At 46.7% G+C, this 14,425-nt stretch overlaps 1 protein-coding gene across 26 annotated transcripts in view; it reads left to right on the plus strand.

Moving 5' to 3' along the window:
• The window catches only part of DTNB (dystrobrevin beta), a 252,130-nt gene that overhangs the window by 219,951 nt on the left and 17,754 nt on the right, over nt 1–14,425 (plus strand). For 2 of the 26 annotated variants that reach the window (XR_014234821.1, XM_082356896.1), the window contains one exon: nt 6–10,838. The exons of 22 other annotated variants lie outside the window; for them this stretch is intronic. Coding sequence is in view for 3 of the 4 variants with exons in the window: in XM_082356896.1 (XP_082213022.1) it covers nt 6–65 (60 nt within the window). In the remaining variant the exon portion in view is untranslated. Of the gene's footprint in view, nt 1–5; nt 10,839–11,011; nt 11,327–14,425 lie in introns of those variants that run through there. 2 more of the 26 variants (XM_082356895.1, XM_082356897.1) reach the window with 2 other exon arrangements.

The raw sequence follows: 14,425 nt of genomic DNA on the forward strand, positions 1-14,425 counted from the left end.
AATAGGTATATTCACATGGGCAAAGCAGAAGAAAACCAGGATGGAAAGTCAAGCCCAGCCATTAAATGCCTCTGCCAGGAAGTGACACACATCACTTTCACTCCATTTCATTGGCCAAAGCAAGGCACATGACCACACTTAACTTCAATGGAGGCAGGGAAGTACAATCCTCCAGTTTGCTTAGAAGAAGTAGAGAAGCAAGTGCTGGTAATGCCTGTCACAAACAAGAGGATGAGTGAGATTGTGTTGGAGGGAGGGAAAGAAAACATCTGTTCTTCCTGTTCCCTTCTCCCCTCCTTTCCCTGACAGCCTCATCCCCTTGCTGTGACCACACCCTTCCTGCAGATCAGGGTATCACCTGACCTGTAGTTGCTGGCACCAGCATTCCCCTCCTTTTATTCATCCCTCTGCGCCCCAGAGATGTGCTTTACAGCTAAACCACTTGCTGGGAACTTCCTCCTGCAGTCCACCCAGACTTGCATCTCATGATCCCTCTCCGAATGGGCCAGCTCAGAGCAAAGCATGTAATCGGGAACACCCACAGCCCACCTGAGAACACCTTTCAGAGGAGGGCAAACATTATGGATATTTATGTTAATGGCAACAGTAAGGGCTTCCAAGAGACACTTCATTATTTAAAAATTTTATGGATTACTGTGTACTCCAAGAACCAGAAATTATCACTGCTGTCGTATTATTTCAGGTCAATTTAAAGCTGATCTTGAGCAGACAGGGGATTAAATAACATGTTCATTCCAGTGATCTTTGATTGTGTGTGAGATCATCTTCCCCTTGAGGTTGGCAAAATGAGAAGCTAGACCCAGATCACTGAAGCCTGCCACTAACAAGCCACTTGTGTGTGTGTGTTGGGAGTTCTCGGTGGCTTGTGTGTGTGTTGGGCATTCTCGGTGGCTTGTGTGTGTGTGTTGGGAGTTCTCGGTGGCTTGTGTGTGTGTGTTGGGAGTTCTCGGTGGCTTGTGTGTGTGTGTTGGGAGTTCTCGGTGGCTTGTGTGTGTGTGTTGGGAGTTCTCGGTGGCTTGTGAGTGTGTGTGTTGGGAGTTCTCGGTGGCTGAAGTCCTGAGCTCATGTTCTAGTCCTCACTGTCCCTGGGGACCGTCCAGAGCATGAATTTGTACAAATTGTTTTTCCCTCATGTTTCCCCACTATGGTGAGGTAAGACATTCTGCTCTGTGGATATAGGTAGAAATTTCCTCTGTCCACATCACAGGTTTAAACTGTACCCACCTAAGGCTCAGCAATGAGGCTCAAATGTGAACTGGATGGCTTTGCATGGTTCAACATTTTTAACATGTACAGCTGGAAAGACTATAAAGCTTTAGAACTCGAGCGTCTGCTTTAATCTATATCATTACCGAGTGAGGCACCAAAAGGTATTTACCACAGAGCTAAGTCATAACCCTTTCTTCCTCCCAGATTCTGGCTGGTATAGTTTAATTTCTTCCCTATCAAAGTGTATTACCCTATATGAGTCATAAAATAATTGTAAGACTTTTTAAATGAAGAATTTACTAGACATCTTCCCCAAACTGGCTCTGTAAATCCATTATAGAGAACTTTTTATGCAGTTTGCCTTCTTCATTCCCTTTCAGGGATTATTTTGGCATTGGGGAAATTTGAGGGAAATGAGTAATAACTGTGACTTTAACTGTGACTTTGGGTCTGTGGTTCTACCTTCAACCTCAGCCACTTTTCCAGTGCTTTAGTGACATTAGTACCTCAGCTGATAATTCTTCTGTCTTTCCTTTCTCCCTCCCTCCCTCCTTCCCCTTCTCTTTTCTCAGCTCCAAGGTTTATAATTAAGGGCAGAACTGCCTGGCTATTTCAGATAAGACTTCACTGAGTGACTGTTCGACCCATGACATACCCTACAGTTTAACAGGCTCAGGAATTAGATTGTATCGGTTGAGTCAGGGTTAATCAGGCCCATGATAATCGTCAGACTGTAATTAAAAGACCTTGTCTGCCTTTTTCACTACTGCATCCCCTTGCTGCTAGCCCAGTGCCTGCCACATGGCAGATACTCAATAAATAGTGGCTGAATGAAAACTGCTATTAACCAGATTTATAAGATTTTAACTTAAAAACAGTGTGAATTCATAAGTTTATTCGTTGTAAGGGACATAACTGGTTCGAGTACCTAAGGCAATAATTTTGCTCAAGGTACTCCCATATAATAGGTAGATCTATTCAAGAGACTAAACGATGGTTAGAAATGTCCTTTATAAAAAGAATCAGAAAAACAAATTTCAGCGTTACCAAAAGAATAGGAAGACCAAGCTAATATATTAGTATTATTATTAACTCTATTATTATTTCTGTCTAAAGAACAGATATGTTATGTAGAGTAAAATCATCCTCTTTTTTTTTAGCACAGATAATCTACAAAACGCAGGATATCTATAGTTATTTGTATCATTTGAAAATATTTTGAGCATTTCTCAGTAAGAACCCAATGCCCACAACCAGAAATGTGTACAGAGGGGTACACTAAAGTAACAACAGACTGGTGAGGACCCTGCTGGCAGTGGTGTTTACTGTTGAGCTGTGGGCTACTCCCTCAAGGTCAAACAATATCCCAGTCCTAGTCTGGAGGGATTCCAATGTACAAATTTATTCTAGGGACACCTTAGGGTTCCATTTTTCCCAGAGACTCAACATACCATAAAATTTCACTGCTGGATTGCTGACGCAAACTAAAATGAGCTATCCAAGGCAAGGTTTCAGTTCATTCGTGAGGGATGTATTTCTTTAAACATTTCTCCGGTTCCTCATATTAGAAGATCATTACTTTCTGGAACTTCCCTGGCGGTCCAGTGGTTAAGACTCTGGGCTTTCACTGCAGAGGGCACGGGTTTGATCCCTGATCGGGGAACTAAGATCCCACATGCCGCATAGCCAGTCAAAAAAAAAGATCATTACTTTTCATATACAGATCAACATCAGAGTTAAAGACTATAACTGTAAACAGTGATGAATAAGGATAGGAGGCTGCCGCAGGGGTGGCCTTGATCCAGGTTCGTAGGGTGGTGGTCCAGAGGGTTATATAGGTGGTACTCTGAAAGTTATGTAATTGGAGGAATCTTGGGATTCCACTAAGAGAACATGGCCACAGTTGGGACCTCTCTTTCTACTTCAGCCAGTTGGGATATCAAGTGGATCTTGCCCCATGCCCTTTCTGATTTCCAGAACCAGACAAACACCCCACCACAACTCAACCAAAGAAAGCATGGTGTGGGCTGGCTGTCAGAAACCCCCACCTCTGACCGCGGCTTCACCAAATATGCCTCAGAGGAAGGGCACTCAACATTTAGTTAGCCAGGTTGACCCATGAGGCCTCCATGACGAACTTCATGAATGTTAACTTTGTAAGTTTGAGAGAAAGTACTTAAAAAAAAAACAACCTACACAACAACAAATAAAAACCTCTTCTTTGTCCATTAAAGAGATTACTGGTAAACCTCTTGATGTGTTCCTGGGTCAGGTTCCCTCTTGGTTCACTTAACCTTTGGACACAATCCCATTGGGAAGTGATTCACATGCCTCCCTAAAATTTTCTGGATTCCTTGGTCCCACCATACTCTGAAATAGAAGCCTGAGTCTACTACTTCCTGAAAAGCAAAGGATTGCCATTTATTTATGTCTTCAGCAATGTCTTACTACATATGTTGAAGTGAGCAGTGGGTGAGCTTGGCCTTTGGAGGATCAAAAGAGAAATCCTGCACAAATCCCACCCTCAAATGGTATGATCATTATTTCATGGTTGGCCTGATGCCCTGTATACAGAAACAGAGGCCAGGTCAGTGATATCTGGAGGCTTAGGCACCACTGCCGCCCTCCCAAGTTTGCAAGCTGCACCAATGGATTTTGGTAAACAAAGATCAATGTGCTGTACTCTGCGACTATGCGCCCAAGCCTTTAGCCTAGCCTGGGTCCCAGTCCTAGTCTGTATACATGGACTCTGGCTGCCCATTGATGGCCTCATGAAAGTCTACAAAGTATGGTCATTCATCAGTCTTGGCTCTTGTACTCACTATAGGGACCTGGTAGCTTGTTGGGGGGTTTTGTTTGTTTTCTCCAAAAGAGGAAATGTCATAGCAATATTGAAAAATAGGTACTTGCATTTCACTCCCCCAAAACTCCTTGAACACCTAGAGAGAGTGTATAGTCTGAAAATATAGAGGAAATAGCTTTTGGGTCTTTGCAGCACCCCCCATGTTTTTCATCACTCTCATCAATCACGAGCTGAGAGATTGCCTTACCTGCTTGTTTATTTCCCCCTGTCCTATATTTGTGTCTTTTCCTCTTCTGACCAGAATGCATACAACATATGAAAAATATACACCAGGGTCTCTGGGAAAAAGTCTCTACACACCAAGCTGGAGATAGTCACCTTCCACTAGAGGAATATGAATTCCTAGGACACAGTATCTCCCCCCAGAATACTACAGTCTGGGTCTCAGCAAAGCATCAGCAGAAAAGAAGATGACTTCTAGGTTTTGAGCCCAGGAACCTGGGAAATTGACTGAAAAAACGAAACTGGGGAGATGATGTGGGCTATAGAAAGGGGACTTTGATCTGATTTTGAACATACCGAGTTACATAGAATAGGCAGGCAGTCAAGCTTTGTGTCTGGTCTGTTAGATATTTAGGGATAGGCAGCTGGAAATTTAGTGGGGAAACAGGGCTAGCAATGTAGATTTGGAAGTCTTCAACATAAAATTAGTGTTGAAAGCATAAACATGGGCCATCGGGAAAACCCATAGTAGACAAAATGAAGAAAGAGGAGGTAGGAGGGTAGGATTGTGGGTTCTCATGAAAAACCAGAAAGTTTCAAGGAGAAAGTTAATAAGGCAATAAGACAAGGATTTGACAATAAGGAAGTTATCAGCAACCTTGGAAAGGAAATTTTCAGTATGGCAGAGTGTAGACAGCTCTGAAAAATTGATTTTGTCTTGTCCAACCTCCTCACCCCCACCCCCATTGGTTTCACCTCAGCGAAGGAAGGAGTTATATCTTCAGTTTGCCTTATTGGGTTACGTGTGAATAGATTGTTCTGACTCATGGCACCTTGTTGACAAAACCTCATTTCTTTTCTATCTCACCATGTATATAACCTTTACAGACCTCAGTTTTCTCATCTATAAATTTCCAATCCACAGTTCTTTGATACTGTCATCACTGATACCAATCGATATATTGGGGAAAGGCTATGAACCAAGAAGGGTCTGCAGAAATCCAACTGGGTTCATTTGACTGATGTTTCCTTTTGTGACTTTGAAATCCTCTGGCCCTCGATTCATTGTCTGGGTTTTCTAACCAACTCCTTCCCCAGGGTTTATTCATGCCAACCATCTACCTCCCACTCTTCCAGACAAAAGAAAGCATCCTAAGAAAACAACATCAGCTGCTTTCATGATGCCCTCTCTTTGGCTCATCTCTAGGATTCTGGGCCGTGCCTCCCACTCTCTTTCTTTTAGACCTCACACAGCATCCTCACTTGGCATGAGATTGGATCTGTGACCCTCCACTTGGAGAGCACCTGTAGGCATTTCCTTGAATCCTGATGCCGTGCCAATCTCTAGGGTTTTATAGCTGACCTCAGGCTGGTTCTGATGTCCCAAATTAACAGCAGTGCCAAAGTAGGGAGCTTCCTGGCCTAGAGTCCTTAACTGAAGTGAACATCTGCTTAATTTCAGCCAAAGAAGCATATTATAAAGGATATGATAGACTCTTTTGCACTCTTCTCCATTTGCTGCTAATCATAATTTGGCAAGTAGCATTACTCCCATTTGGAGCTGCAGTATAGATGCCCAGTGCTTTAAAAAAAGAGAGAGGGGAGAAGAAAGAAATATAGAAGCGTGTTTTAGAAAATTAGAGGCAATGGGGCTTCCCTGGTGGCGCAGTGATTAAGAATCCGCCTGCCAATGCAGGGGACACGAGTTCGAGCCCTGGTCTGGGAAGATCCCACATGCCGGGGAGCAACTAAGCCCGTGCGCCATAGCTACTGAGCCCACATGCCACAACTACTGAAGCCTGCATGCCTAGAGCCTGTGCTCCGCAACAAGAGAAGCCATCGCAATGAGAAGCCCGCGTACTGCAATGAAGAGTAGCCCCCACTCACCGCAACTAGAGAAAGCCCGTGCGCAGCAACAAAAGACCCAACGCAGCCAAAACAAATAAATAAATAATAAAATAAACAAATTTTTAAAAAATAAAATAAAATTAGAGGCAATGCAGAAAGACAGTTACCTGCAGCTAGACAGGTACCTTTAATAAGAATCCATGCCAACTCACTACTGCTCTACAAAGCTGGCTAACCGTAAATCCTTCAGTGCTTTTATTATTATGTATTCTAATTAATATATATGACATTCACTGTTTATTCACTGCTTTCACATTTCAAATTTCAACTCCTGTATTTAACCAGCTCAGACCTCAGGAAACCAAGAGAGAATCTAGGAGACTCTAAGGCCTGTAGCTGTCCCCAGGACATCTCCCAAATGTGCAGAAGGTTATCAGCGTTTATTCTTGGCCCCTTGAAGTTTCTAACCTGATCTGAGGCTACTGGTGGCCTGCCTTTCCTTCTACAGCAGCTCACCACCTGGGACAAGAAGCCCTGGACAGGCCACCGACTTTAGGACCTCGTAACTCTGTCACCCTCAGCCAGGTTTTCATCCTCAGCACTATGGACATTTGGGGCCAGATTACTTTTTTTTTTTTTGGTGGGTTGGGGCGGGGGCGTGTTCTATGCATTGCAGGATGTCGAGCAGCATCCTTGATCTCTACCTGCTAAATTCCAGGGATGCTCCCACCCCCACACCGACACCCAACACCAGGTTCCTAGCAGGTAGAATTATCCCCAGTGAAGAACCACTGCTCAGGAATTCCCTAGTGGTCCAGTGGTTAGGACTCTGCACTTCCACTGCAGGGGGCACTGGTTGGATCCCTGGTCAGGGAAGTAGGATCAGAGAACCTTTCTCTGTGATACCAGTCTGAGCCCTTGAGGCATTCTCAGCATCCCTTATTCTGAGGTTTAGATATGGGATGGATGGTAAAAGATTTCCAGTCACCTTCCCCCACAAATCACCCCTTTGTCCATATGTCCTGCTTCTGTTAACATCATTACCAGCACTCCCTACATGCATGCGCTCTTCCAGTCCCCTACTCTTCCCACTCAGTTGTCACAGTCTAGTCAACTTTTTCTCCAAAAGCTTGCTTGTGTCTCTCTCCTCCCAATTCCTATCACCATTCTCCATTCCAGCCTCCGTCATCTGTCACCTGGTCTCCCTCTCTCCTGCCTCCTGCCTCTCAGTCCCTCCTTCACTTTGCCCCGGAGCCAGATTCCTAAATCAGACCAGATTGACCACACCACTCCCTCCTTGGAAGTCTTCACGGGCTCCCTCTGCCATTGTCTATGGCAGGGGTCAGCAAGCTTTTTCTTAAAGGTTAGGTAGTAAGCATTTTAGGCTTTGTGAACCAAATCAGAGATATTATGTAAGGACTTATATAACCATTTAAAATAAAACCACTTAAAAATGTAAAAACCATTCTTAGCTCACAGACTGTAAAAAAGCAGGTGGCAAGCTGGATTTGGCCACGGGCTATAGTTTGCCCATCTATCGCCTAGTAAATAAACTTGATGACCATTTATTTAAGGCTCTGGATGATTGTGGCCCACACTTCTCTTTCCCACCATATATCTTCTGTGCTCCCTGCATACTAGTGTCCCCACATGCTCCTCCCCCGTCCCCCAACACACACATACAGCTTCCTCTCTCATGGTGCCTCTGTTCATGCCCTTTCCTCACCTGGATTGCCCTTCCCGAGCCGCTTCTGCCTATTGAAATTATACCCCTCAAGACACTCTCAGATGCCACCTCTTCTGTGAAACCTTAGCCTGTTCCAGAAGGTCAGTGTTAAACTCTCTCGCCTCTGTGTTCCTTTTCCTTTGTACCTCCGCTACGGTACGGATTTCATCCTCCTTTGTATGCTAGCTGCGTACATGCCGAACTGCCTAGGAGGCTGTGAGCCTGCTGAGAGTGGAGACCTTGCCCCTTCATACCCCTACTTTGCACCTTTCAAAGTGGAATCATGGCAGGTAGTACCCCATTGAGCCAGCATGTGAAGCACTTTATGTACATCCTCACCAACCCATGAAGATATTCTTGTCTCCACTTTACATATGAAGAACCTGAGCCTCAGAGAGGTTAAGTAAGTTGCCTGAGGTCACACAGCTAGTAAATGGCAGAGCTGGAATCCAAACTAGGTCCATCTGACTGCAAAGCCTGGGCTCTAACCACCTTATTATATAGAACAGGGACTCAGCAGAGAGTGTGGTGCTGGATCAGGTGCCACACCTCATCGTACAAGTTTTACTTACTTACCCATAAGCAGCATTTAGGTTTGACTCATTGATCTTTAAAATATCATTGATAGGTTCAGGCTGCCTGCCCCATCATTGAATTCATGTCTGAATTAAGGACCATGCTCTCCTGGAATCCTGTCCTCTTTTGGTTTCTAATATGCAATCTGAGGGTTTGGTATTCATTTTATAGGGATTTTTCCTTCAGTGAGGTCCCTGATCATTTTGCTGAGAACTAGCTTTGAAATCCTGCAATGAGAACTAATGGGATACCATTTTCAAATAGAGCTGGGCAAACTAGGAGAAACAAACAGAAAGAGGGTAATTCTAGTCTTGGAATTTATGAGCTTCCCTATCTAAAAGTTTAAATTTCAGCTTTCTTTTGATCTTCGGGTTTATGGTGAGTTTTAAGAGGTTGTTCTTCTGAGACAGTCTTACGAACTTAATACGCTTTCCTCCTTCCACTGAGAAAGATCTAGACATCTTGCCCCCCAGCTCTTTCAGCCTCGGGTAAGCTTTGTCTTCTATATAATTTAGTTTGACTTGAATAGGGGCAGAATCATGGAGATTGAGAACCATAACCTTCTCCCCGTTGCCAACAGTGTGATCACAAAACACCCAGCAGTCCTGCCATTGCTGTTTCCCATCCATAGCAGTAACCCCACAGGGAGTGACACCTGAGAGCCACCGCAGGGAGTGACAGGTCATGGGTAAGCCCTGAGTTTCCTGAAGTGATGTGGGAACAGACAGGTGTCAGCCCTCTGAGGAGGGACCTCAAGGCAGACTTTTTGGTGGCCCCTCTCCTTCCAGCAGACACACACGATAGATAAATGTGTATTAACGGTGGTGAGAGAAGAGAGACATCATAGAACTGTTTGGCCCTTCTCTCGGGTGTTTAGAAGCCAAGTTCATCCTTAAAAGCTGCACCGCCCTTTACCTCAGAGGTGGACACTTTGGGGAGAGAGGAAGGTCTCCAGGCGTGTTCTTTACCTGTTTCTAATTCGCCCCAGAGGGAACCGCGGCTGCTGCTTTGCTCACTGCCACGTGACTGCCTTTCTCATCTCCTCCACCCCTGTTCTCCTTGTGTGCTCACTTCCACCCCTGGGCCTAACTCCCAGCAGTCTTAACTCTTGTCATGTTAGGCAATTATTTTCAAATCTTGCAGCAGGACAGACAGTACAGCGTCAGATAATCCTCTCTCTCTCCTTTTAGTTCCACATTTGATGAGACAGCTGCATTTTCCTAGCAGAGCCACCACCTGCAGCAGCTCAAAATAGTCTGTGGGGGGTTTTTTTGTTTTTTTTTTTTAACCTTTTGTTGAAGAAAAAAAACGTACCAAGTCCATTCTGTATACATCCCAGTTCTCTGTATGTTCACGGTTGCCTCATCTAAATTTCAGACTTGTAGTTCCTTTCTCCCAACATTGTTTTTTCGGTTTTTTTGTTGTTGTTGTTTTTCCGAACGGGCCTCTGAAAATCGGCAGCAAAGAGGCCAGTTTGTTTAATTTAAATACATTGCAGGAAAATGAAGGTAATTGTCCACACAGGCCATCTGCTACCTGGCAGGTGTCCATGAATCAGAGAGAGAAAAATGGAGACTCAAGTGTCTCCTTCTGTTACCATGATAACCGCTTAGCTCAGAGTTTTCGTTGGGTGTGTGTGTGGAGGGGATGCCGTTAACAGTGCTCTGGCGAGGGCATTAACTCTCAAAATCAGGCTTTTTGCCATAAGCCTCCCTGGGTTTGATTGCCTGACGATAATCAAGGAGATTAAAAAAAATTCATACCTGTTCCATCAGGAAAAAGAAGGGAAGGAAATAGTATTTTTGGAGCCCCTACTGTGTGCCAGGCACCCTGCTGGGGCTGGCTGAGCACAGCCCGGGACTGTATATCCGTCATCTTCCTACTGCAGACAGCGCCTCTGCCCCTGCATGGCCACGCTCTCTGCCACAGCATGTGAGTCCCCATCTCCACTCACAGTGTCCTCAAGTCACCTTCTCTGGCGTTCTCTTTACCTGTTTTGGCTCCAGTATTAGACTTGTGCTCAAACAAAAGACTAAGTCGGAATCACCGTATTCTCCTTTCTCACATTTCTCACTCGTGTTGGAAATTAATTTATGTTGCTATCAAAAATCATGGTTCGGGGCTTCCGTGGTGGCGCAGTGGTTGAGAATCTGCCTGCTAATGCAGGGGACACGGGTTCGAGCCCTGGTCTGGGAAGATCCCACAGGCCGCGGAGCAACTGGGCCCGTGAGCCACAGCTGCTGAGCCTGCGCGTCTGGAGCCTGTGCCCCGCGGCGGGAGGGGCCGCGATAGTGAAAGGCCCGCGCACCGCGATGAAGAGTGGCCCCCGCTTGCCGCAACTAGAGAAAGCCCTCACACGAAAACTAAGAGACCCAACACAGTCATAAATAAATAAATAAAATAAATAAATAAAGTATTAAAAAAAAAAAAAAATCATGGTTGGCCTCGGCAGTGAGAAGTCTCACCTGACCCATGTTCCTCCTGACCTCAGAAACTTGGGATCCCAACGTGCTTAGGGTTCTCCCAGCAGTTTAAGGCCACTGGAAGACCCAGGTACCCATCTTAGCCTTGCTACTAATTTATTTGTGACCTTGTGACTTCTCTAGGCCTCCATCTCCTCAGATACGGTAATGAATGTTGGACTAAAACAGAGGCTGGGGCTTCCCTGGTGGCGCAGTGGTTAAGAATCTGCCTGCCAATGCAGGGGACACGGGTTCGAGCCCTGGTCTGGGAAGATCCCACATGCCACGGAGCAACTAAGCCCGTGAGCCACAACTACTGAGCCTGCGCGTCTGGAGCCTGTGCTCCGCAACGGGAGATGCCGCGACAGTGAGAGGCCCGCGCACCGCGATGAAGAGTGGCCCCCGCTCACCGCAACTGGAGAAAGCCCTCGCACAGAAACGAAGACCCAACACAGCCATAAATAAATAAATAAATAAATAAATAAATTTATTAAAAAAAACAAAAACAGAGGCTGTTTTCCTGGGGTCACGAACCCTTTGACATTACAAGCATAACTTCTGAACTCTTTTCTTGGAACACATAGCTTTCTCAGGTTCTCAGAGTCTTTGCTGATTTAGAAGAAGTGAAGGGCCAGCAGAGGAGAGAGCTTCTCAGATTGTAACATTTCTCTAGCTCTGTCTTTCCAGCAGAATTGTTTCCAACTACAAGGGACCTCTGTACTCAGAGAACCTGAGTTACAGGGCATTTATTGTGTTTAGTTGTTGGTTAGACACGTGACTGGCCTTTGCTGTGTTCAGGCCTTTGTAGTAAGTTGTATTTCAACAAGGTCCCACTGTCCCTGCTTCAGGAAACGTTAAAACACCAAGGAGCGTGTCGTGAAGCTTCCCCAGCCTCTCTAGGCTCACCGCCCCTCTTCTGGCAGCTGAAACCCAGAGGCACGCGATTCTTTTGGACCCTCGTTGGACAGCTTATCCCCACCCCGCAGAGCCACCAGACTAAGTCCCTCCACCTTTGCTGATTTCTGTGTCAGTCTCAGGTTCCCCATAATCTCTAGGTCCCAGCGGTGATGCGCCCCCCAGCCTCTGACTGTGCTGCTCATTCTAGATGGGTTTGCTCTGAGTGGAGTGCTTAGCAGTCTCCACGGGGAGGGCCTGCCTCTCTGAACGTACAACCCATCTGTGCCTTTGAGACAAGGTGCAGTCTCTCAGTGCAGCGCTTCATCCGCACTGACTTCAGCGCGGCCGTCCGGCACAGACCTGTCGGGAGGGCAGAGGATGAGCAGCCTGTAAGCAGGCTAGAGGTGACTGTCGGCGAGCCGGGAGAGCCACTGTGCGCACTGCAGCGCTGCCTTCAGCCGTGTGTGCTGCAGGCGCTCCGGTCTGCGCTTCTGTAATGAGGAGCACCTTATTTCAAGCTGTCTTCCTTGAGACAGCCCGTCCTCTGCGTACCTGCTCCCTGCACCTCCCCACCGGCTGCGAGTGCAGGAGGCCTGAACAGGCAGCACCTCCGCTGTGGACTCCGCTCGTGAGAAAGGAGAGTTAGGAGCAGAACATGCCTTGTGTGACCCTGAAGCGGCCGCTGAGAGCCCTCAGAGGAGGATCCTCCACCGGCAGGGCGGTTATGACCGAAGCAAAGCCTTGATCACTCGGCATTTCTGAGATGAGGTAACTTGGTGAAGGTCGTAGAATCTTAGCATTTTATATCTGCAAAATGCTTCACAGGTCATCTAGTTCGATGCCGCTCGGTTTGTAAAGGAGAAGACTGAACTCCAGAAGAATTAAAATGCATGTCCTGTACAGTCAAAAGAAAACCCCAGGTCTCCGGACTTTAAGGGTGCGCCCCTCCCACCGAACCTCACCGCCTCCTCAGCGTTCACCCAGGCGGTGGCCAGAGCAAGATCCCCTCTCGGTGCCTGCGGCGGCCCCTCCTCTTCTGAGTCATTGGATTTGCAGCAGAGAATTGTCTCCAGGCCCTGCCATTTACTCATTACAAAGTAAAGAGGTTGAAACTTTTCAACCTCAGGACAGGCTAATGCACTGAGGGACTTAGGCACATTCTTAGATCCGGAAAAATTTTTCTTGATGCTCTATCCTTGCCTCTCTTCTCATCCACGGTCCTCTTTCCGGGGTCTTCGGCGTCTCATGAAGGCCTCTGGGCCTGGTCTCATCCCAAAATTCTCCCTCCTGCTCCCTCTCAGTCAAATGCTCTTCAGATGGGACTGATCTAATAATGTAGAAAGAAAAAAATCAAGCTCAGCACATGAGTTACCTATGGCTGCATAACAACTTACCCCGAAACTTAATGGCTTAGAAGAACAAATTTAACTCACAGCTTCTGTGGGTCAGGAGTCCAGGCGCTGTTTAGCTGGGTCCTCACAAGCTGAGGGTCAGGGTTTCTCACAAGGTTACAGTCACCTCAAGCCTCAACAGGTCACGTTGTTGTTGGCAGGATTCCTCGTGGGTTGTTGGATTGAGGGCCGCAGTTCAATGCCGGCTAATGGCCGGAAGGCACCCTCAGTTCCTTGCCAGGTGGGCCTCTCCACAGGGCAGCTCACAAGATGGCAGCTGGCTTCCTTAGCATGAGCAGGGGCAAGAGCGGGAGAGAATATGTGTGGACAAGACAGAAGTCATGGTCTTTTATCAACTGATCTCAGAAATGACATCCCATTGGCCTGATTCATCAGAAGCAGTCACTCACTACACCCAGCCCACGTTCAAGGGGAGGGGATAACACCAGAGGTGACTACAGGGAGGGAGGGTGTCACTGGAGGCCTCCTCAGAGGTCTGCCCGCCACAGTTAGTTACCTAGTTAAAGTATTTCACATAAAGCTTTATTGATGACGATAGATTTAGTCCTCCCCGGAGATCATTGCCCGCTCTGGCTGTGTTCCCGCTTTCCATTACAGAAGAAAAAGGGTCAGAAACTTGATACACCTCATTGTCATTTAACAACTATTTATTAAGCCTTTACATGTGGTAAGCACAATGGTAAGGAAGATAAATTTGACGGGTGAGATTACGGCTGTACAGGGTTCTGAGGGAGGTGGCAATGAAGCAGACAGCTGGAAGACCAGTGGGAGCTGGTCAGGCACCACAGAGTGGGTAGTGCTCCTGGCAGAGAGAACAGCAAGTAGAGGCCTGAAGGCAAGAGAGAGTGCAGTCCTTTCAGTAGATGGTTGTTGTCTAAACCGCCCAGGAGCAGAGTCAGTTGACCTCCGTTGCACCAACATATGCCTCATTCCAGATCAACCCCATTCCGGATCCCTCAGCTTCGGGCCTGGCTGAAGTACCTGCATATCGATTACCTATGACTTGTGCCTCTCCCGGGGCCTTTGGGATTTACTGCCCCACAAGGATGCCAAACCGGCATTGCTCTGCTGGACCCAGAATGCACATAGGGTTCCTGACAGCTCCATCCTAGCATTGCTTTAATCCAACATGATCCTAAAGCCAAGGGCTGAAGTTTGAGATCCATGGGGAAAATTATGCCTTCCCAGTGGTCTCAGCTTTTCTCTTTCTACTGCTCTGAACAAAGACAATGTCAGGAGTCTGGTTTCT

The sequence above is a fragment of the Balaenoptera borealis genome (assembly GCF_965194805.1).
Source record: "Balaenoptera borealis genome assembly, chromosome: 15".
Classification (NCBI taxonomy): Eukaryota; Metazoa; Chordata; class Mammalia; order Artiodactyla; family Balaenopteridae; genus Balaenoptera; species Balaenoptera borealis.